The following is a 24,064-nucleotide window of genomic DNA, read 5'->3' as shown; positions in this document are numbered from 1 at the left end:
TCCAGTGGCATAAATAACTGCCATTTATTAATATAATAATTCAGGACAAACAATAAATGAACTCCTTGCAGAGACACTGTGACAGTAGTACAGTAGAATATATTGAATTATGGAGTGCAGTGCATGCTTTTCAGAGAGATATGACTATGACAAGAAACAGGCAGTTCAATTCACTCATACTGTACGTAATGTTTTTGAAACTAGGTGCCGTGTTACCAGCTGACTGGGAATTGAAAAATTCAGGTTTACAATATTGTTCAGCCACAAGCTTCACACGTACTGTTTGTTTAACCATGTTTATTCAAAGGAATGGCAAGAGAGAGAGTGATAAGCTGTAAACTGTGGGTGGTTACATTGTCTGTAAAGGAAATAGCCAAGCTACAGATTCATCACCTATTTATCTGTGAAACGGCTTTAGTGCTATGGAGTCTGATATTAGTTAAGTACTTTCTGCACATAGCCCTGCATTTTAATGCAATGTTTGCACTGTGTTTGCATTAATGAACCTACAGGTATCTCTATTATGTGACCTGATAGCTGTAAAACAGCTGATGCCAGCTCTGTAATTGAAGCTGTTTATTATATAAAAGCATAAAAGACAATGCAAACAGAGTTTTTGTTTCCTGCACTGAAGGTACTGTACGTGGCAGTGCATTATTCTGAAGAGTTGCTTGCTTTTACTTTGAACTGGGTCAAGCTGTTGTCTCACAAGCGTCTCTAAAACCCATCGATAATGAGTAGGAATGACATCTCCAGAGAACAGGCTCTTCACAAGGTATTATGGGTTCCAGTTACTCTTGAAGCCTCATGTCCGTTCTGGCCTGTCACACTTAGCAATGACTGGCACCATGGACAGCTCCTCTCTGTTCTCATCCCTGTGAAGAATACCAATGTGCTTTCCCTGTTTGTGATCATCGCAACATATCCTCCTCTCTTCAGAAAGCGATCATGTAGCTGTAGCACTAGCAACGCTTCCCTGTTTCCCTAAAGCGCTTGTAGCTACAAATTCATTTCATAAAATGTTAAAGTTTTGAAAGAATTCCATGTTGTAGTAAACATGTCTTTTTTAATTTTGAAACCTGATCGGTGGTACTACACTCGTTTCAAGAAATCTCTGTTTGCAAGCCATACTTTAATAAAGGTTTCCTCTAACATGTGTATCTTTCACAACTGGGCATTTAAGACCTGTGTAGCAAATGGAAATGCTGCAATAACTTTTAAGACATTTGTTAAATTCAAGGATTTTGAGGGGTATCCTGTGGTGAGACTGTGCAGTCCTGTACCATATGCCAACATTGCAGTTTCTGTTGCATCTCCCTTTACTTTGGTCAGATTGCTTAAGGGCTCATAAAGAATGTGCATATAATTATAGTGAAGGCACTCGTAACAAGCACTGCATTTCAATGTCATGACGAAGGAGTGAAGGGAAATTCCACAACCCCACCAATTCTTTAAGTGCAAACCCAAGTACTTTGGTTTATTATAGCTACTGTAAAGGTATACAATAGAATGCAACACAATAAAGCATTTCTATACCATATTACATCGCAAACATCCAAAGGGGCTGTTCAATATAGTTTGATTAAACATTACCTTCTGTTCTACAGTATGTCTTGTATGTTTGCACCCAGAGCATGCTTTGTCTGTCTTCAATGCATTATTCATTCGAAAATTGAACTAGTAGATGCTCAGTGGCTTAGTGACAGTGTGTTTGTCTGTAGTGAACTATTATTAAAGGTTTATAGACAAGGGCTGCCAATGGCCACAAGGAGACCCATGGGAGCTTAGTATAAGAAGGAAAATGTTTCCACTTTCAGATTTTAGTAAATACAATGCTTGCTTTCATGTATCTCTAAGCAGAATTCATTTCTTTGAGTTTTTTGCTGTGGAACTATTTTTCTCACATGTCCCTGCGCCACCTGTGCACTGCTCACTGATACGTTCTCTCAGATTGTGCTTGAGGTGATGATGAGGTTTGCGGTTTGAGATCCTATGTCATTGCAAATGGGAGGCAGAGCACATAATAAACCTTGCAATCTGATTTGTCGCTGAAGTTTAAGCAGAGACATATGACACTAGTAATGTCTGGATAATCTTTTCATACAGTTCATGTTGCTTCTATCATGCCAATTAGTATTCGAAATTAATGCCATGTATGTTTTTTTTGTTTTAATCCTAATGAGTAACAGATGGTTGGCAATGACAGGTACCATGCTTCTAATAGGTTAATTGTATTAAATAAACTACATTATGCCAGCCATCACTTTCTCCACACTACCTTTGCATGCCTAAAAATAGACGAATCAACCTTGCTGGTTGGAAGCAGTAGGGTGCAGTCAGGTGATTCTCAGGTCTCTTGGTATCATGCTGATGGTGTAAATTGGTGTGAGGTTCACACTCAAACTCCTAACTGTGAAATGACTTAGGGTTTTTTTTTTTTTTTATTGAGCTAAAACCTTGGAATGAGTCATCCAGAATTCCAGAATCTTTTAAGCACAGAGGTGAAAAGCAGTTGGCCCTATTACTGAGCATAAGTTACAAGAAAATGTAGTTAAGGAAAATTTAACTATATATATATATATATATATATATATATATATATATATATATATATATATATATATATTGTGAGACAGCAGGGAGGGGTTTAATTCCTCCCTCTAGAAAAACATGTGCGGAAGGGACATTTTGGTTTTGTTTTAATTGTTTAATTGTTTTTGTTAATTGTTTTATTATTAATCATTACCTGCACCTGGCTACTATTGAAAATTGGAGCCAGGTGCAGGGTTTAAAAGGAGAGCAGTTAGTCTGCTCTGTGTGGCTGCTGAAGAGGGCAGAGGCCCGACTGTGCTGGTGTGTGGGTACAGCCGTAATTAAAAGTAGTGTGAATCCTTTTTTTTGTGTGCGCTGTTTTGTTTGTTTTGTTACAGGTAAACAGCTTAGCTGTCCTGTTTAATTTAGGTTCCTGTTTTGTTTTAGTTAGTGCTCAAAGAGAGCTAGGTGTTTGTTTTGTTTATTTTGTTTTTGTGTTTTCATTAAAAATAGCGCAACCGCGCTTCAAAAATCCATTTCTGTGTGTTGGGTCAGTGCTTTTAAAGGGGCAACGAACCGCAGTGAGGGCGACTCTTTTACAATATATATATATATAATGCCATTGTAGAAATGCAGCATACCCATTTGAGGGTCAATTTTCATAATACACCTCCACAGAATTGCTTTTAAAAGGATAAAAAGGTCCCTTCAAAGCAGTTGTGTAGAGATACAGCTTTCTATAGCAGCTTGGTCTTTACATAATATTAAAGGGTTCTCCTTTTTCACAGCCATCTGAAAGCAGTAAAGCACACCAACATGACTCAACATGAAAAATACCCACTTAACTTTCTGGGAAGCATTAACCAAAATTAGTCTATTACCCCTTTTACCTTATTACAATAAATGACTGTGTAAAATTGGACGGTGAAGAGAATCTCGAATACAGGCAGCACATTGTTACAATAGAAAAAAATGCAACAGACGTCAATACAGTGTCTTTCATGATAAGCCTCTCAAGGCTCTTTACATAGCAGCGTTAAGAGTGTAATTGTGAGATGGCTCAGAGCATCGCTAAGTAAAACATGTCAAACAATGTATGGTTCAAAAGAAAAGCCTTTGCCTTTAAAAATATCCACTGACATGTCCTCCCTTATTTGTGCTCGTAGCATGTTTGAGCAATGTTTTTTTAGAGCAACGAGTTTTATATATATTGCAGAGTCTTGGCCATAAACATGCGTCAACAGTCGGAATTTGCTGCCTGTTTATTGTGTGTGGGGGGGGGATGGAGGGTAGGAAGAAAGAGATGTGGAAACATTTTAGTTCACAGTAAAAGGCATTAATAATGTGGAGCGAATGGTGGGTAGACAGATACCATTTTATTTGATGAAGTGTAACTATTTCAGAACCCAGTAGTAAGCCAGAGATCGGTACAGATTATAGAATATATGAAAACATGTGTGCTACTGTACGTTGCGCAACTGTCTTTACAGCAGTCTTCCAGCCTTTCCTTCTCACTGTTGCCATTTACCAATTTACTGTCTTGAAATATACTAGCGGCTTGCCATAATTCTAAGGATGAGGTTCAGCAAGCTACACTAATCCTATTGGCTAACCAATCCTATAAACTCGATTTAATACTAAATCAATCAGTGCTGTGCCTCGATCGTTTAACTGGTATAAATAATAAGTGGATTTACTTGTTTGTTGTAAAGTTCAAATAGTTGTGATCAACCCTGGAGGTACAGTAGGTATGGTTGAGATATACAGTATGCAGATACATTTAAACTCCCAATGAAATTCATGGGGGAGCTTGTTTGTATTCTGATCAGGTTGCACCACTCAAACTGAGTGCCCAGTCTCAGTTCATTGAAATATTTTACAATATAACTGAGCCAGGGAATAAGAAATACTCGTCAGCATGTGACTGCTGTTTTAATTGGTAAAGACAATAGCACTCCAGGACAAAATGGCTTGTTTGTGTCTTGCTTTTGTTCTTATTATATAGATGTTCTTTTATGCTGATAGGTGAAATGGTCTTTGTGTTCTTTATTGTTCTTTGTTTGGATTCAGATTTCATCACGTCTCATTTTTTGTATAGGAAACTTCTAAGGGACGTTCTGAAGGAAGGGTTGTTGCTGTTAGTCCTGGGCACTTCCAGTGAGTCTATACTCAACCAATGCCCTCCATAGTGTTATGGTGTTAGGCTGTGTTCTTGGACACACTAAATGGAGTTACTGTACAGCTATAGCCAAGAGTTTTGCATCACCTAGAATTTTAGGATTGTGACATTCATTTAAAAAAAAACAAAAAAACAACAGAACATAATTTTGATATTTTAATTAACATCATTTAATTAAGGCAACTACAAAATCATATTGCAAAAGTCTACCGGAAGCCATAATAGTAGCACAGCATTTCATGTTTGATTTCAAAATGTCACATTTTTCAATTTCTGTCAGCTTTTCATTAAGTATATGGAAAACTACAAAGCGCTCTATGTTAACATACCATTAGTCATCAGGTTTAATTCAACTATGAAGCATAATTAGTTAGTTCTATAGGGTGATGCAGACCTGAAGATGTTATAGTAATGATTGCTTTACAATTGCCTCTCAAGACCCATATTTGCAGCAAGTGTATTATTTATTATTTTTGCAAAGTATCATTACAATATATCTTGCTACTGACTGTTTTTAAAAGGGTTATTAAAACAGTGAAGCTTGGTGTTCCATGTTAACTTTGCCTCCATTTCATCCACAGCAAGACCTATTATCACATTCCCTTAGGGTTTTATGCTGTATTTTTATTTTGCTAAATCACTTGCTTCAAATAAAAAAGTGACCAATTATTTCATTTTTTGTTGTGGTTTTAATTGAAATAATTGGGATTCACAGGGTAGAAATGAATGAAAGCAGATTGAGACCAGATGTTAATAATCATGGCTTGGGGGGGGGTACCCAAATTGCTGATGAACTGGAAGAATGTGTGCCTCCTTTTGCTTGGCATATTTTGTCGGAAAGAAAAATAGAAAAATGATTTCCCTTAGGACTAGGTCTCATCACTTTGGTTGCTAAATTAAACCAGTCAACGTGTAAGTGTTACAAAAACCCTGTAAGTCTTAAATGGATTATAAATGATTCATTTAGTGACCAAAGCTCAGCTTGAAAACAGTTGCATCACAACACTAAATTAAACATGGATTGCCTCAACTAATGAGTTATGCTATTGAACTTTGAACTTGTTTGACTAATGCTTTGGTGACTGCCCAATCTACCCATCCATTTGGAGCTCATAATATCCACAGGTATAAGTCATCTTTTCTAAAATGCCAAAAGATTTGGAATACACATTTCTGTTGTTGTACTTGGAAGAAACCTGAGGCACACTTGACAGAATAGGGTAAAGGTACACTATTTAACATTTAAGCCTGGACCAAAGGAATATGCTTTGTGCAAATGCTACAAAGCTATCTTCTCTTTATGTTCTACTTTTCCTCCCTGTCTAAACTATTGAAAACAGAAGCACACAGCAGGCTGCAACAGCTAGTCATGCATGGGTGCTCTTTCTTATTACTATTATTACTTTTTAATCGTGGAAGTGCTCTGGCTTCAGCACAATTAATACCCTCGTGTCATACAATTATTATGTGCTTTAACAGGACGCAAGCCTAGATAATCACACAACAAAACATCGCTGTGCTTTGAGAACGGATTAGTCATCTACGTGAAGATTGTTTGTTGCGTGACTTTAGCTTTCTTTGAAATTTGAAATTATTTGAAATGTCATGTAAAAAAATAGTTTAAAAAACAACATTGGAATTCTTAATAGGAAATTGTTTATTTATATAGTTTCTGCTGTCCTCATTAGTAATTTCATAATTGGAAGCCATAGAAGATAAATTAAAAAAAGACAGATCTGGACCTATGGTACAGTACATATCAATGTTAAAACATCGCTTTGTTCCAGCTATTGAAAGAGTTGTCTGATGCCGTCTTCTGGGAGCTTGGAGGTGTATTTGGTTGGACCTAACAAACAATAAACATACAAAATCACTTGTACTGAAAACCTACCAAGACTTTTACACCCCAACGATATGCTGTTCCATGCTCTTTCTGGAATTAAGCTCTGTGTTTCATGCTCTTAAATGAATATAATCTGGTTTGTTCTCTACGGGTCTCTGATAGACACCTTTTCATGTGAATATTTGGCTGCAGAGAAAGTACACTGCTGACTGCACTTTATCATTTATTTACAAATAAAACACTTCAGACAACTTGGAGTAGGCTTTACTTACAAAAGAGTGTATCTATGAAATATTTTATTTCCAACCTCCAGTATATGAATAGCATGTTTTTTTTGTTTTGTTTTGTTTTTTTACTGAATTATTTTGATGGTCACCCATACCATTTTAGTCATCCGTCCAATGACATTTCTGCAATACCTTGAGTACAGACAGAACCAAGGTACAGAACTCTAATGGAAAGCAGGTGAGTCACATGTAGGGTAAAGAAAATCACAGCTCTGTTAGCTACAGCTACTGTAACTCTAGCTTATTAATACATTGTATTTTCTTCTTAAAGGAAGCAATATATAATATATAATATATGTAAAAACTTGAGGTTTGGCACTGTACACTGTTCCACAATAGTGTTAGAATGGTAAAAACACAGCTGTCACACATTCCTTCTTATTGGTCAATTCAGTCCCTGATCTGTCAGCCTCCTAAGGTCACCGGTAAGGCAGGGGCAGAGATCCATGTATATGGATTTTTACAGAGAAACCAGTCCCCTCTGATTGCTCCTTTTGATCTGGAGAAATCAGTGAGCCTTGTATCAATGCCTTTGTGCTTATTTCACATGTTTCATGTGACAGGAGGTTCTATACTATAGTCTATATATATTAAAGTCTTGTGCAAAGCTTGATTCAGAGCCTCTGCTGGGCTGCGCTGATTTCTTTTGACCTTGGTGAAAGACTTTTTTTTAACTTTTACCAGTGTTGCTCTGTAAATGGTGAACAAGAGTTATTTTTTGAGGCTTTACAAGTGAAGAGCACCAAAGGGCCAAACTCAATGGAATCTGCCTGTACTTACATAAGAAGTCCTGATACTGTTGAAAGAGGTTCATTATTTTCATGCAAACTCAAAAAACAATGCGTCCTAGAACAGCGAGAAATCCGTTTGAGTTTGATTAGAATTTCACGGATAAATGCAAGCGAACATTCATTTAAAGCAGACTTGTTTGTCAGGAATAGTAGCGTGAAACAAGTCTATTCTTTCTGTATTATGATCCCTGCAGCTGAGACGATGTTAAAAGCTGTATAGCTGCTTGTGCAAAGCAGGGCTCTTTTGTACAGTGGTTAAGACATTTACTGGTTGGCAGTTTTCATCATTCCTCTGCCCTGTATCACAAGATTATAAAAAATAGGGCATCTTCAAACTCAAGCAACTGTCATCATTATTATTCTTTTTTTTATTTTATTATTATACAACTATTTTGCTGTTAATTGTCAGTTTGCAGACATAATGCCAAGATTCGGAAGTAATAAAGCACTATACAATTAGCCCCCTGCTTGAATTTGAGCAAAATATCTATAAAGCCAAGAAAATAATAATAATAATAATAATAATAATAATAATAATAATAATAATAATAATAATAATAATAATAATAGTGGATGTTTTGTTTTCTTGCCAGAGTTAATGATCTGTTGTTTTTTAATGAGGTTGTTAGCTGAAATTGCTAGATGCATTAAAAGCATTACAAACCTGTGAGGAGCCATAACATTTAGCTTATTTTGTAGTTGATGAAAAACGCCCTGATTAGCTTTCCAAACATTCAAACAACTGTAGTGAAGTACAGTGGAAGTGCAGCAAATTGTTTCAGATGCAGGTTCCTCAGTCTCATATTCACACATGTGTTTCCTCAGATAAAGTGCTGTGTTCAGCTATTTAAATAAGCAGTCAAAAACTAATAAACTCTACCCGCCCCAGGTACCTAAAATGCTTTTGGAATGAAACAACCATGTTTATAGAATTACTTGACATTTAATCCCTGAATATATCACAATATCACATTTACTAGTTACACCTTGATGTACATATGCAGCAAATGCACAGTGACCAAGTAAACAAATATAATGCACAGTGAATTTTCAACACACTGCCTTAGAACACTACACAAATATTGGGCTAACATTTGTAAAAGGTGCTTGTTATATTTTTGAAAGGTTTACAGCATACTTCTTCTCTTCTTTCATGTCCTTCAAATCACCCACTGATGGTCTATTGGCCTAAAGCATAATTAATACTTAACACAATACAATATTGCTGTTATCAAAAACATTTTCAGTCTTAAAATTAAAAAAAAAAAAAAAAATGCAGTAACAGATGTCTAGGAAACATCACTATTTGTAATCATTATTATGGTTTTGGCACCCATTAATAACTGCAGTGTCAGAGCCAATCAGGTTGTGCGGGTAGGGTTGTAAGTTTGCTGGTGTCCCTGGTTTGACTGGAGTGTTCATTAAAAATGTGTTCCCCGTTAACTAGAAAACACTTTTGTAACAAAAAAAGGGAAAATGGTAATGCCATGAGAGCTACAATGATATCAGTCATTGAATGGTACCACAGTGGTACAGTAAGAAATGTATACTTTGACATACCAATGGTATCCCAATGGTGGAGGGTAAACCATTGCAGTACCATAGCAATGTGCTACTGTATGAGGACCACTGTACTATATTTTTTCTATATCCATTGTGTTGTCATTGCTGGTTGTACAGTGATTTACTAATGAAGTTTCCTTCAGGGCAATACAGCCTGTGCATTGTAGCAGAAACTATGTACAGTGAGAGGCTCTCAACGATGCAACGCCTGGTCGTTGGTATACCATTATAGTCAATACACTGACTATAATGGTATACCAATGACATTTTATGTAATGTATTAGTTCAGACATTGCAGGGCTTGACTCCTAAATCAGAATAAAAATGCATATGCAGGGGTGTATTGCTATAACAAATTTCATGACGGTACCTTTGAATGTCTCATCCCCCTGGTGACACTGTACGTGGGAAAGGACTTAATAGCTCCCTTCTCTCTCGTTCACTGCATTTCACTTGTTTTCAATATAACTAAGTCAGCGCTACAGGTATATTCGATTTTTTGTTTCATAGCTAATATTTATAGCAGTTTTTCTGTGCCTTAGAAGTTATTAAAGACAACTGACTTTACTGTAGTGAAAGAGTTGATTTCATGCACATTTACTTACATAAGAATTCCTGATACTGTTGAAAGAGGTTCATTATTTTCATGCAAACTCAAAAACCAATGTGTCCTAGAACAGCGAGAAATCAGTTTGGGTTTGATTAGAATTTCACGGATAAATGCAAGCGAACATTCATTTAAAGCAGACTTGTTTGTCAGGAATAGTAGCGTGAAACAAGTCTATTGTTGGTAATAAATATCTGGGGAGTACAAAATGCAGATGAAAGCTTCTGCAAACAAGATGTAAGCGGGACGAATGACAGAACAATCATGTGGGAGGAAATAGGAGCTGCACCTTTTCTTCCATTTCAATTCATTGGGTTGAGTTGTTGAAAGCCACATCCTAAATCATCAGGATACTGCTCAATCTGGTGGTAACAGCCAGGAGTAGGGGCGCTTCATCTGCTTTCAGACATTAAGGCAATCTTGCGAGTGGCACTGCATCATTTTTGACATGTGACTATAAAGTCCACTCAGAATCTCATGTTCCCCTCATCTATACTGTAAGTGCAAAGAATACCAATATCTCCTCCAAATACCACTGAAAGACTCACTGTACCCCAGCTGTGATCAGAAAAAGGGCTTTTCCATCTACTGTAGTACAGAGACAGCTGTTACAGTAAAAAACCCAACTGTATAAATGGGTAATTGTATGTAAAAATAATGTGATATCTTGTAACAATTGTAAGTTGCCCTGGATAAGGGCATCTGCTAAGAAATAAATAATATAAGAAGAAGAAGAAGAAGAAGAAGAAGAAGAAGAAGAAGAAGAAGAAGAATATATTAACTTAAAGGAGTGCTAATCACCAATGCTTTAAAATCAATTTCTTACCCCATATTACCGATCCTCTTTTTATGTGTTGGGGATGTTTTGGTTCTTGACTTTTTGTTTATGTGAATTCACGATATGGAAATATTTGAAATATAATGATGTAGGTAAACCGCTGCATTGTGGTATAGGTAATGTATCTTTTCTATAGGTCACACGGCCTGATTCCAGCTGGACCAATGAAGTGAGCTTTGAATTACCAGAATACAGCTTTTTAGATCAAGCACCTTAACATAGACTATATCAAAAAGTATTAAAAAAATTTAAATATTAAAATATTATTAAAATAAAATACAGTACAATGCAATTAAAATCTCTCAGGATAAATGAAAACATCATGCAATACTAGCATTGTATTGCTCATTGATACAGCAGATTAGTATAAAACATAGCAAGGAAGTACAGTAGCCATAGAACTACCAATTCCCTTTTACTTTATCGGGACTGAAAAATGACTGCAAAAATTTAGTAATTGTATGTTGTCTCACAGATATAAAACTAAAATGAATTATGCATTTAGAGAACTTTCCAGAAAATGCAGAAATGTATTCCCTTTCTGTAACATTGCAATATCCTTCCTACAGTAAGTTAAAATAACATCAAATCAAAGCAGTTTTTCGTTTTCATTATATAACCTGCCTTTCCTATTAATCTGAGCTCAGCCCGCAGTCCCGTCGTGCTGTGCAATCCTTGTCAGTTTCATTCTTGTCTGTTCGGTTTGGTTTTTGCTGTCGTCGCTCAGCCTCCGCTCCTCTATTTGTAGCTGGGGATGTCACCTCGGGATAGGTGGGGGTGGGGTGCATACTGCATTACTCTGGCCTGTTCTCCACTTCTTGAGACTCAAAGTTCACCACTGCAGGCTTATGAACCCCAGCGGTCCATGCCACAGGACATCTCACTCCTGCTGTGTGCCTGGGAGGTGATTTGAGGAGGTCATATAAACAATTACAAGCACAGAAACAAAGGAATGCAAATATACCTAACATTGTCATTGATGAGTGTGATCACAGCTTCCCCAGTACAGTACAACTAGATTGCAAAAGAGACCTAAATACCTAAAAGCAGGTCATTTTGACAGAGATTATTTACGGTGTTTACCCCAAATGTGTTATTGAAAAGGTATATTGCTGGTTTGTAAAAAATCATTCACTTGCATACAAACACTTTCTATTTAGTTCAGCATATTTCAATAATAGGCGGCACGGTGGTGTAGTGGTTAGCGCTGCTGCCTCACAGCGCCAGGGTCCTGAGTTCAAATCCGGCCTAGGGTACTGTCTGTGTGGAGTTTGCATGTTCTCCCCGTGTTCACGTGGGTTTTCTCCAGGTACTCCGGTTTCCTCCCACAAGCCAAAGAGATGCTGTCCAGATTGATTGGTCACTCTAAATTGCCCTCTGTGTGAGTGAGTGTGTGTGCGATGGACTGGCGTCCCGTCCAGGGTGTAGTCTCGCCTTGCGCCCTGTGTATGCCGGGTTAGGCTCCGGCTCACCGCGACCCTGTAGAGGAGTAAGCAGTTAATGATAATGGATGGATATTTCAATAATGATAATAGATTTTTAAAAAAAAGAAGTGAGCAGGCATTATAATATTGTTAAGTTATTATGTACCATACAGACCACAATAAGTCCACATTACAATGTAAAAGAACAGCTGAAAATAAAGGCTGTTGAGTCAGTCACACTATACAGTTGGTCACACTTTTAGCAACAGAGCCTTCTGCTGCTTCAGAAAGATGGATTGGTGGATTTCCTTTTCTCACTGCAAGCGAAACAGTACCCCAATGTAATTTTTGTTTTGCTTAGCTCAGGTTACTTAATCATCTCTTTGTCAGACTTGGCAAATCTATTAAAACTATAAGGGGTAGATGTACTAAGATGGACCAGTTGCAGAGCAAACACACCGCAATTTGCATTTTCGTTGCAACAATTCGCAAAGTGCACATTTTGTTGTATGTACTAGGAACAAATATGTTAATGAAGACAGCCGCAATATACTAATTTAAATATTATTTGCATCATCTCTAGAGAGAATTGTGTGACAGTTGTGTTTTGCTGCAGCAGAGAGGATAACGTCTGTACATGCAAGGGTGCAAGAATCAAAATAACATAGTTTTTGTTAAATGTAAACATCATCTATACAATGCATTCTTTTCCATCTTCATTTTACCTATATATAAAAAATGAAAAGCAGTTTAATCCTATCAGATTCTATAGTGGGGCCTCCTCCTTCACCCCCAAATAGCTTTTCATAATCATACAGTAGCCCCTTGCTAAAATCGGACATGTTGGTCTAACATAAGAAGGTGTCGGGTTTAAAAACAATACAATAAAATCGCACACACATACATGTACAGTTCTCGATGTATTTTAAATATCAATCATTGAGCTGAAATAACACTAATGTGTTTTGGGTATGCTACACATTACATTATGTAAAGATATAAATCTGTACAGTACGACTATACAGAATACAGTACAGTAGTAAAATCAAATGAATACCTAGTGCACTTTCTTTTTACTTTGGTGTACAATGTGAATAAAAGGTTATTTCAGATTGAAACTAAATAATTTTAGGGTTTTTTATTTTAATCATTGTTATTTTTAATGTGGTTTACTTAGTAACCTAGACAATTAATACACAACAGATCATGGTCCTATACAGATGCTCAGAATGAGCTGGAGGGGTTAGTGGCACATGTGTGCAGTCTATTGCTCCCAACACACTGGGAAGTGTCATAGAAATTTGTTTTCAAGACTTGTAAGTACACCCTGAATTGATGCAATTGTAAGTGTCGCAATTGCCCGCAGCTTTAGTACATCTCATTACAATATTGTTGATCCCTCATTTGCACTCTCATCTCCACCCTGTTTTTGAGAATTTTTGCAGGAACGCCCAGAAATTACATATTAATTTAAGGCTAAAGAGCAAATAAGAATTGCGGCTGCAAAGCATTCGTTAAAATGATGCTAACAGCGTTGCGTTTATTTAGTACTTGCACGCTACACTTCCGACTGGTTTGCATGTGGTTTGCAATGATTGCGACAGACGCTACACTGTAGTACATCTACCCCTAAGCGTTCTGCCCAGGCAGTGAACTCAAATGAAAATGATTTAGATTTGAAATCAAAATTGTTCTAAGGTACGGGGTCACAGGCTTGATTTTGAATTGATTGATATTCATTACAATGCAATCCTTTCCCATTGACTGGATCAGGCTTGAGAAATTGCTTGCAGTCAGTCACTCATGTTATCGGGAAATGCAATAAAATTGAAATGGCCCTGTGTGCCCTAAGGAAATGAAAGTAAGCTAAACTCTGAGTTCTTGACTAGGATTTGCATCCACCTTTTCAAAGCAAAAAAAGGAAAATTGAGAGAACTTAATTCCATGCGATATTAAAACAAAAATATCCCTTTATGATGTGACAACTTTTCCTGCAGCCCACTTTTCTCCCCTCTCAACAAGGGAATAGACTTATTCTTCCACATGGCCAGTGACAGGCACTTTCGTGAAATCCTCCTTCAACATAAATATAATTTCTTAGGATCATAAGATATTTCAATATGAGATGAATAGCAGAGATATTAATTATTAATAGAAAGGTACTTAAACCTATTAAGAAATCAAATTGGAAGTTAAGAGCCACAGAGCTCTCCGGCAACTAACTCATTTCTTACTACTTTATTACTGATGAGTCCATTTTGGGGGACAGTAATTGAAAATGGGTTTCTTTGCGCATTTCAGTTAATAGAGTTGTCCTGGCCTCACAGCAGAGCAGGGTTAATAACTTGTCCCACTTCCATTACAGAATGAGATTGCTTCAAGCTCAGTAAAGACCGACTCCGGATCAAAAGAAAGAGTGTAAATGTTTCTTTCTTTGTTGTGCTCTGTATTGCGTGCAGATTATCAAGTGTTATATTAATATGTAGGGGCTGCTTTTTTGTATGATTCCTAAGGGGGAAATAGCCTAGCAGTTTAATTGTTTGCAGATCCCATATAGTTGTGTGCTGTTTCTCCATAAAATCCTGCAAGTGTAATAATAAATGAATCCCGGTACCAATGCATTTAGCTCCAAAACGCTTCACCTTCTCAAGTCTGATTATTCTCATCAGCTTTTTCAAAATGGCTGCCAAAAATATTATGGACCTTAATGAACTAATTATATTCTCTAAAGGTCAATGTGCTGTCCAAGGTACACAGAGTGACCTTTTTCTACATTTGGAAGCTGAGAGCTGTGCTAACACGTATGTCCATAGCAGTTATTCCGGATACAAATTCTGTAATGAACGTTCTAATATTTGGAAATTAGGGAATCTAAGGGAAAACTTCCAGTTTATCGCTCCTAGGCAGTGATTTCCTAAACTGTGGCGATACTGTATAAAACGACCATGTCACAGATTTCAACTACTTATTTGGGAGAGCTTAATAGAACATGAAATAGGTTTAGGAAGACAACTCTCAATTATAGTGGAATGCTTGTACCAGAAGCTGTCACAGATAAGAAGATAGGAAATCTTTATTTTATCAACAGGAATGTGATTCCCAGTGTATTATTATTACAACTGTCTACTGTATTGCCTCACACTATAGGGTTGGTGGGATCCTTCATTGACTGGATGAGTCATCTGAACAGGAAGTATTTATCTCAGGCGACTCACCACTTCACACATTTGTTCAAAGACAATATCAACTTTCTTTCTTCTTGAAGTTGATTCAGTCCCTTCAGGTACACAAGAAATTGAGCGGCTGATCAAACAGTTTCTTCTTAAAATACTTTAGAGAGTGACTCAGGTATCACAAGGATACTGACAATTTGGATATCCAGATCCAACCTGTCAGTACATTTTAAACCCTGTTTTGTGCACCTCCTCATTGCAAAAATAAGAAAGTGAGCATCATTGTATTTGTGGGACATATATGTCCCTTTTACCTTGAACGGTTGAGCAATAACCAGAGGGTACATTAAGAGTACAAGGAGATAACCGTCTTAGTGGATAAGCACCGCTTCGGTTATAATATGTTTCCAATGATGTAGGAATCATTTAATTTAAATGTAATAACTCTTTATGATGTGCACTAATATACTGTACAGCAGCTGCCCAACCCGTCCCTTTAGGAGTGTAACCATTATAAAAAACATGGTAATGGATGTGAAATACACTCATTGAAACTCATCCCTTAGGAAGTGAATTATAGGTGATTTTAAAGCAGCGTACATTAATAACGTCAATTAGAATTGGCTAAGAGTAAGCACGTATTATTGTTATTATTATTAATAATAATAATTAGCAGACACTTTTATCCAAAGCAACCTACCGAGACTAGGGGGTGAACTTCTGCTGCAGAGTCACTTCTGAAGGACTGAGCACAAGGAGGTTAAGTGACTTGCTCAGGGTCACACATAGTGAGTCAGTGGCAGGAATTAAACTGGCAGCTAACTACCTACATTATCAGAGAGCTAACTACCCACATTACCAGAGAGATAACTACCTACATTATCAGATATATAACTACCTAGATTAATAGATATATAACTATTTACATTAACAGATAGATAACTATCTACATTAACATAAATAACTACTTACATTATCAGAGCTAACTACCTTTAATAAAATGTAACACTGTGATTTAGCACAGTCATTTAATAGTCTAATAAAAACAATGTTGATGGGGATGTATCCCTTCTGTAAGTGTCATTAGCAAGAGGCATGTACTGTAAACAGAACATATGAAAGAAATGGTATTACTTTGTTCAGTGTATCATGACCAGTAATCAACAATATGTCAGAAAACCATGCAGTGCTATAACCAAAAAGGAAGTATTGCCTTGTGAATTGTGAGATAATTTCAATTACTTTTTTTTTGGGGGGGGGGAGGTTGGGTAATTTAAAAGGAATTAATTTCCAATTAACATGTAATGCCAACAGGGAGATTGGTGGTAAACTTGTGTTCTTGTGAAGATAGCAATAAATCACATTTTAAAAGAAATTATGAAACACTGCACAGATTTTAATGCGCTTTTGGGAAAATATGCCTTTAAAGCTATATATGGGTCAAAATGCTGAAATGCAACTATCCAGACAAAAAAGCAGCAAGTATATCTTTTTTGAGCTGAAAAGGTGCCTAGTTATCTGTTGGAATGATCTTGAAGTTTCAGGTGTAAGATGCACCTTCCCAGTTGAAGTTGGGTCTACTGTATTGTATGTACCATAGTCACACACCAAGACAGTGGATCTATTTAAAAGATCTAATCTTTAACTCTGTTAATCCTGCTGGGTTTTTTCCAACATTACTAGATACATTAAAAATACAGTGAAATGAGGTGCCCAACAAATTCCCATAGGATTCTCTGCTGATCAAATGTAGGATATCTGCTGGCCACGTCAATGGATTACTTGAAAGATTGGCCTTTTCAAAAGGTTGCATACTGAGTTACAAAACATAACTTTGAGGAAACCGTTTTTATTTATTTTTTTAACGTAACTGGCATCGAAGTAACTTTTCATTCTTTTTAACAGACACCCATTCCGAATGTAATCACATCTCTGTCTTATTCTGAAAATAAAGTGAATTACCCAATGATTCATGCACCGTTGGATCATTTAGAGACGAGAAGACGCCAATCACACACATCAGCACATGGGCAATCGCATACTGTTTTACATGAACAGTGACTAAAGGGATCTTTCTCTTAATCAAGAGTGAAATTGACAAGGTCCCTTAAGCCTTCCAGAATAGCTTTTTTTTATTGCAGTGCATGCACCACCCTAATTTCATTATTGTGTCTCTACCTTATGTGCCGTGGATGGACAAGATGTAAAATAAAGGGAACAGTGAGGCTCAAAGGAAGACTTGTAAAGTAATGAAACCATGCCTGTCGAACTGTACCATATACAGCTACAGTACAGAGAACGTCTCGTGGCACTAAAATGAGTACAAAGTGAATAAGATTCAAGATCAACAGCTTTTGAGCCAATTTCCCCCGGCCTTAGAACAGAAAGCAGTGTATTCTTAAAAGCTATTTTATACATTTGTTATGTAAAACATTTTACCAAATTTCAGTAGGTGGCTAACAAATGACCAGCTGTCTACAATTGTTTACTGTTATGTTTTTAATGGGGCCTATTCCCCTCATTCGCAGCACTGTTAGCAGACATCATTGTCTGTGTTGCATGAAGTATTTTAACAAGAATTGTATTCACACATACAGATGACTACAACTGCATATGCAGCTAATTCTAGCTGTGACTTACTTTGCAGTAAACTTGTGAACAAGAACTGTGCCTTTTATCTTTCACATTGTTCACCCCTTTTAACACATCTCATACCCTGAGATTCCAGCAGTACTGGGATTGAATTCAGTGTGTTGGGAGATATGTAGTTTGATAACCTTACTCTAAATGTGCCAAGACCTGTGCTTCATTTTCCTATTCATAGTAAATAGATAGAACAGTAAAATAAGAAAGGAAAAATAACAAATGTTTTGCTGTCTGTCCAAAGTTCCTATAATTAACAGTACTGATTATTATTATTATTTATTTTTTACTTTTTCATCTTCCACTTCCAAGCTAAAGTAGTACCAGTAGATAATTTAAAACACATCTTTCCTCACTCCCATCACTATAGAATGTTACCTGTGATTAAACATCCTTCCCTCAGCCTATTAGATACAGATGTCTTTCTGTGCATCGTTCCCATGGCAATCGGTTGGTCTAAGCATGTGCACCAAAGCAGAAGTACAATCCAGACACACATGTGGATATTTTATTTTGAAGAAGCTGTCAAAATTGGAGCATGCACAAAACATACAGTATACCCAGTTGTGTTGACGTCAAACTGTTTCTGCAAACATATGAATCCGTGTAGATTTTCAACAGAGGTGAAAAAAACATCTCATGGTAGTGACGCTTGTTTTATGAAGCTGCAATTTATATTTAATGCAAATGAATATGTAATACTGAAGTTGGCCTCTCCTAACAGAAGTCTGGGTAAGGCCTTTCCCATTAGGTTGTTAATGGTTACAGAATATAATCTGATCTTAATATAGTTGAAAATGACCTGTATATTGTAGGTTGATTGTAGAAAGTTACAGCAGCAAGATCTGTGTCAGAAAAGAATATAGATTGGGGGAGCTTTAAGAACACAAATTAACCACATTTCTAATAGGACAGGTAGACAAAGAGAAGGAGATGTGATACATTTTATTGGACTAACTAAACAATAATGAATCATAAGCAAATCCTATCATCTCTGGACTAATACGACTAGCATTCCATCTATCAATGACTAATAGGACAGGGAAATTCGGGAAGCCAATGTTCTGTTAATAGGACAGGGAAATTCTGGGAAGCCAATGTTCTGTCTAAATAGGACAGGGAAATTCTGGGAAGCCAATGTTCTGTCCAAAAGATGCTTGCCTGACGTGGTGTTCATGAGCAGTTGCTAACTCAGTGTTCTGTCCCACTGTGAAGCAATTGGGAGGGGTTGGGATTCAAAAAATGGTTGGAGCTTGGATAGAAGCAAAATCAGTGACCTAGTTAAAGTAAATGGAAGGCAATACGATGTGCAAGCAGCATTCGTGATGAAACGTGGGGAGAGGCATGCTGTGCCATCTGCTATAAAAATAATTGGCCAGGCTTTTCACACTTGGTTCAGGAACCCGATAGAGAACATTGAGTTAATAAAAGAGACACGGTGGAATTGAGACACGGCACGGTTAGACACACATGAGAAAATGGAATAATATGAAAAGGGCACCAAGAATCTTGTGCTGTTAGATATTCTCCATCGACTCCCTGTAGTAACTCTCAAAAAGCACATTTAGTTCTCTCTTTAAACCCAGTAATGCCCCCTCTAATTTTGATTTCTTGAGTAAATCAGGTGGTGGGAGTGGAGCACATGACTTTATTTACAGCATAACTTACAGATGTAACACTACCTTTATTAAAAGTAATTGGTTTACATTCAGTGAAGTTATCAATTTTATAGGACTTCTCAGGTACTATAGGACCACTGGCAGGTTACTTACTATACTGTAGCACAGTGTACTGTAGCACAGTGTGCAAATGTGTATTTTGTATACTACATGATATCACTGCAAAAGCAAGCTGGAAAAGAGTTTCTGTGTATAGGAAAAAAAACCCTGCTACAAAGCGAATGTAAAAATAAAGAGTTTCTTCAAAAACACAGCAACCTTCAGGTAATGCTCTGTTAAAATGCCAGCATTATCATGGCCACTTGAAATTTTAAATAATTGGGTGTATAACACATGAAGCATTCTTGTGCGATAATGCAGGTTTTTGGCGGGTCTGTCAAAATGACTTACTGTCTGCATTTGGGAACTGGCGAAAAAAAAGCAAGCCTGGAGTCACATCTGCTATTAAGGAAGTCTTCGGCATGTACCTAGACTACCTTGAATTAAAATGGGAGGTCAACAAGTCCAGCAGAGCTGTTATTTCCTGCTGTGGCGATGGTGTGGTCCTGCTCTTAGGCCACTGGTGCCATAGTTATATCTGACCTTGACAGTTCTCTCTTTACAATGTAATCATCCCAGACCCCTGCAGTGAAGAGTACGCCCTCATTATAACTCTGCTTCTAGGAGCTAGAGTATGTGTATTACACGGAAGTGTTGGTGTGCATTGCAGTGAAGGTGGTTTATTGTGGATTTCAGTCAAGACTGGATCCAAGGAGTGGTGTGTTCATAACCGATATTTTGGAGCATGTCAAATAAATGCTTTGAAAAAGACTACATTCAATATAATACAAATTCTCCTTTTTAAATTATTACTATTTTTGTATTTCACATTCTCAGTCTCAGTTGTTTCCTGAAGGCAGATAAATAAAAAAAAACTAAAATAAACACAACAGTGTTTTGGCACAGGTGAATAAATGCAGACAAATGGTATTTGCAGGGGCTATAACACATTATATGACAGATTTTTAGCAAGCAAGATGTCGGAATGGGATAACATTTCCATTTGTCAAAAAGGATGCTCATTAAAATTCTAGGCATAATAACCAAATGAATACAGTAAAACGCTAATGGACAAAATGTACTACACATACAAAAAAAATCAACAATAAAGTCTGATGTTATCTACTAAGATACTTCAGAGTAAAGTACTGTGGTTTCATTATGGTGTGTGTTGCTTTTAAAAGAACAGAACAAAGCAACTCAATTTAGAACAAGGAAAACGGGCACAGATGCTTGTTTCAAGGCCTTCAAGAGGATGCCTTTCTCACCAAGAGCCACTTTATTACAGAAGAGCATATGACTTTCTTAGTTGTTAGTGCTGACAGATCAGAACAACTGGAAGCAGCTCTCTGAAGCCCGGAACTAGATAAAAATGATGTACAAATTGAATTCTGTAACTGTTATCTGTACATCTGAAGAGCCAACAGCCTGCCGGTAAATGCATAAGATGGCAATTTGCAATATACTTAAATAGAGTGAAATACAACCCAGTCTGTTTTAATCTAAATTAAAGTTGCAGCTGCAGAATAAATAAATGATGTACTCAGTGCAGCTTGCCTTTTGGAAGAGCCTATTTATCTGTGTTACTAAAAACCTAGCTAGCTCGTCAAAAAGGATGTCCTGAATGTCTGCCATAAAGTGCAAAGAAGCTATTCAGATCTTTTTAGTCACATGCATATGATGTGCTTATCAAATATGTTCATCCTAAATGCAGTTATAAGTAGGTAACTTCAGGTTTTAAAGATGTTGCTTTTAAAAAGGCATTTTCAGTTCAACAAGCGAGAAGGGAGGCTCCATGTCACAATCACACTGTGATGCAGTAAGACAGGCTGCTAATACAGTACTTTACCTGAAGCGTGGGAGGTCTCACTTGTGTGGCTGTTTTAGCCCTCGTTTACACAACAGCTGTGAAACTCCTAGGTGAGGGAAGAACAACACCACTGAATTATTCAACAGATCTCTATTCACAGTACACTGGAATGGAGTTGTTCTCAAAAACCAGCAAAGCAGGAGAAGCCGATTCTTTTATTTATTATTATTATTATTATTATTATTATTATTATTATTATTATTATTATTATTATTATTATTATTATTATTATTATTATTATTTATTTCTTAGCAGACGCCCTTATCCAGGGCGACTTACAATTGTTACAAGATATCACGTTATTTTTACATACAATTACCCATTTATACAGTTGGGTTTTTACTGGAGCAATCTAGGTAAAGTACCTTGCTCAAGGGTACAGCAGCAGTGTCCTCCACCGGGGATTGAACCCACGACCCTCCGGTCAAGAGTCCAGAGCCCTAACCACTACTCCACACTGCTGCCAAAACTGAAGCTGACCTGTTAAGAGTGACGAACATCAGTGTCACAATTGTATCATTGTTCTGGTCCATGTGTATGGTATTGGCAAATGAGGAGAGCTTCCCATGGGTGTGGCAATGGGTGCTAGCTGACTGGCTGTTAATAATGCAAAGAGTGATAAAAAAACGACAGTTCATAATTCAGGAGGACCATGTGTGATGGATTCACACAATAGTAAAACAATAGAGGCACTTTGGAGGTGCTTCGGGGAGCTTTCTGTTGTTCAGTAAAGGATAAACCGTACACCTACTATAGCCGCGTGAACCTGGGAGAAAAGTGCATTCTTATTTTGTTCACTTACTGTTTTGTAGCCCTCTTCAGTTTGGTTTAGTTTGCATTATGAGCATGTCAATTGAAAAGCTATTGTTTTCCTTATTGAAGTCATTTTTGAGATAAGAATGTATAGCAATATGATGGCTCAGGGAGGTACTGTAACCTGTCAATGAATATTAATAAACTCAACAGACAAAGCTAGCAATGCAAGTAAAAGCATAGATTGGGCTTTTACTTTAGATCTCTGTACCTATCAACTGTTGATCATTGAAGCAATGAGTCACAGTGAAGCCTGGTACAATTAAACCCACCCCTCCACCATTGAGTTTTTGTATCTTCCATATACAGTTCAGTGCCTTATATTCTGAATGGACACAGACAGTGGACACACATAAACGTTCTTCATGCATGCTTCAGGCATGCAGCAATTTTAACCAACTACTATACACCTTCAGTGTTGGACTATTAACCTGACTTTGACGTTGTCAGAGTAACACTAACAACCTGTTTGAATCACCTGGCTATAACAGCTTTCGCTGGCTCTTCAGAGTTGCCCACAGAGAGAGCTGATGACTGCTCTTTCCTGCTGTAAACAGCTTTTGTATCCAAAGGGAAGCTGCTGCTGTGGTTTGTAAGGGCTTACCAAAATGTGCGGGGGGAGAAGCATTGGACAAAAACGAAGATCATTCTGCCTTTTAAATATTGCATGACCTAAACACAGGTTATTATGCTCATGATGCAATGTTTACTCAAGCTAAGTCAGCAGGTGCACACACACACACACACACACACACACACACACACACACCTGGGCGTGTTGGTGTCTTTGACATGTTTCTCCTGGGCTTTGCAGCTCCCAGTCCTGACAGCTCTCCTCTTTTTTTCCTCGCCAGCTTCTGCCCGGCTGCCCTGCATCAACATGACTGAAAGTCGCAGGGAAGCACTGGCAGCGCCAGAAGCAACCACCGCTGCCCAGGCCACTGTCAGCAATGCCACAGAGTCCGCCGGCCAAGGGGGAGCAGGCAAGGACGATGCCTTTTCCAAGATCAAGGGCAAGTTCATGAATGAACTGAACAAAATTCCATGTGAGTGCTTTTTGGTTTTTTAAAAAAATATCTATTAAACTATTAAATTCAGCTTTTGGATGTTTTCTATTTAAATCAGGCTCAGTAAAAGGGACACCATGGACATGCCAGTTTGAAGAATTATTATTGTGTCTGTACAAATTTCTGTTTTTCTTTTTTTTTTTTTTTTATTAGGTATGGTGAACAGGTACTGCCGAAATTGTTTTAAGGGTCTATTGTTTTTTGGCCAAACTGTTACGCATCTAGTCCTCCTCTGACGTTCAGTGAGATTTTCAGGAATTTTTGTATAGAAAACAACCTAGTATACCTGCTTATTTAGCAGTGCTCTAAATACAAAACACATCAGTATGGTCCATACTTAATGCTCCTGAATAGTCACAGTTATCCTATTTAACATTAGGTCCCAACCTGTAACCTTATCAACAATTTGAATATTGTTGAATAATTAATATTTAATAAATGCATATGGTAGTGGTATCCCTCTTTCAAAAATAGATTTTAAAAAAAAGCATAGGTGTACTAATATTGTGTTAATAGCCTTCAATTTACAAATGTGATGCTGTCATGATTAGTGTGAAATGTCTGTTTCTGTTGAAACAATTAACCAAGTCAGAAAGTTGAGTCTCTTATAATATTTTCCATTTCCTTTCAAACACGTATTTGCATCATTGCATTTTTGGTAAACTGTTCAGAAATGTTTTAGTTTAGCATAGAATTTCGTTTTTGCTTGTATCAAT

General features: G+C 37.2%; 1 protein-coding gene across 4 annotated transcripts in view; it reads left to right on the top strand.

Moving 5' to 3' along the window:
- The window catches only part of LOC117970982 (synaptotagmin-1), a 195,341-nt gene that overhangs the window by 121,449 nt on the left and 49,828 nt on the right, over window positions 1-24,064 (top strand). For all 4 annotated transcript variants that reach the window (XM_059027600.1, XM_059027596.1, XM_059027597.1 and 1 more), the window contains one exon: window positions 23,136-23,327. In XM_059027600.1, coding sequence (XP_058883583.1) covers window positions 23,162-23,327 — 166 coding nt within the window. In that variant the 5' untranslated portion in view covers window positions 23,136-23,161. The remainder of the gene's footprint in view (window positions 1-23,135; window positions 23,328-24,064) is intronic.

Source organism: Acipenser ruthenus, chromosome 7 (genome assembly GCF_902713425.1).
Source record: "Acipenser ruthenus chromosome 7, fAciRut3.2 maternal haplotype, whole genome shotgun sequence".
NCBI classification, from domain to species: Eukaryota; Metazoa; Chordata; class Actinopteri; order Acipenseriformes; family Acipenseridae; genus Acipenser; species Acipenser ruthenus.
This window is presented reverse-complemented; position numbering and strand designations above follow the sequence as displayed.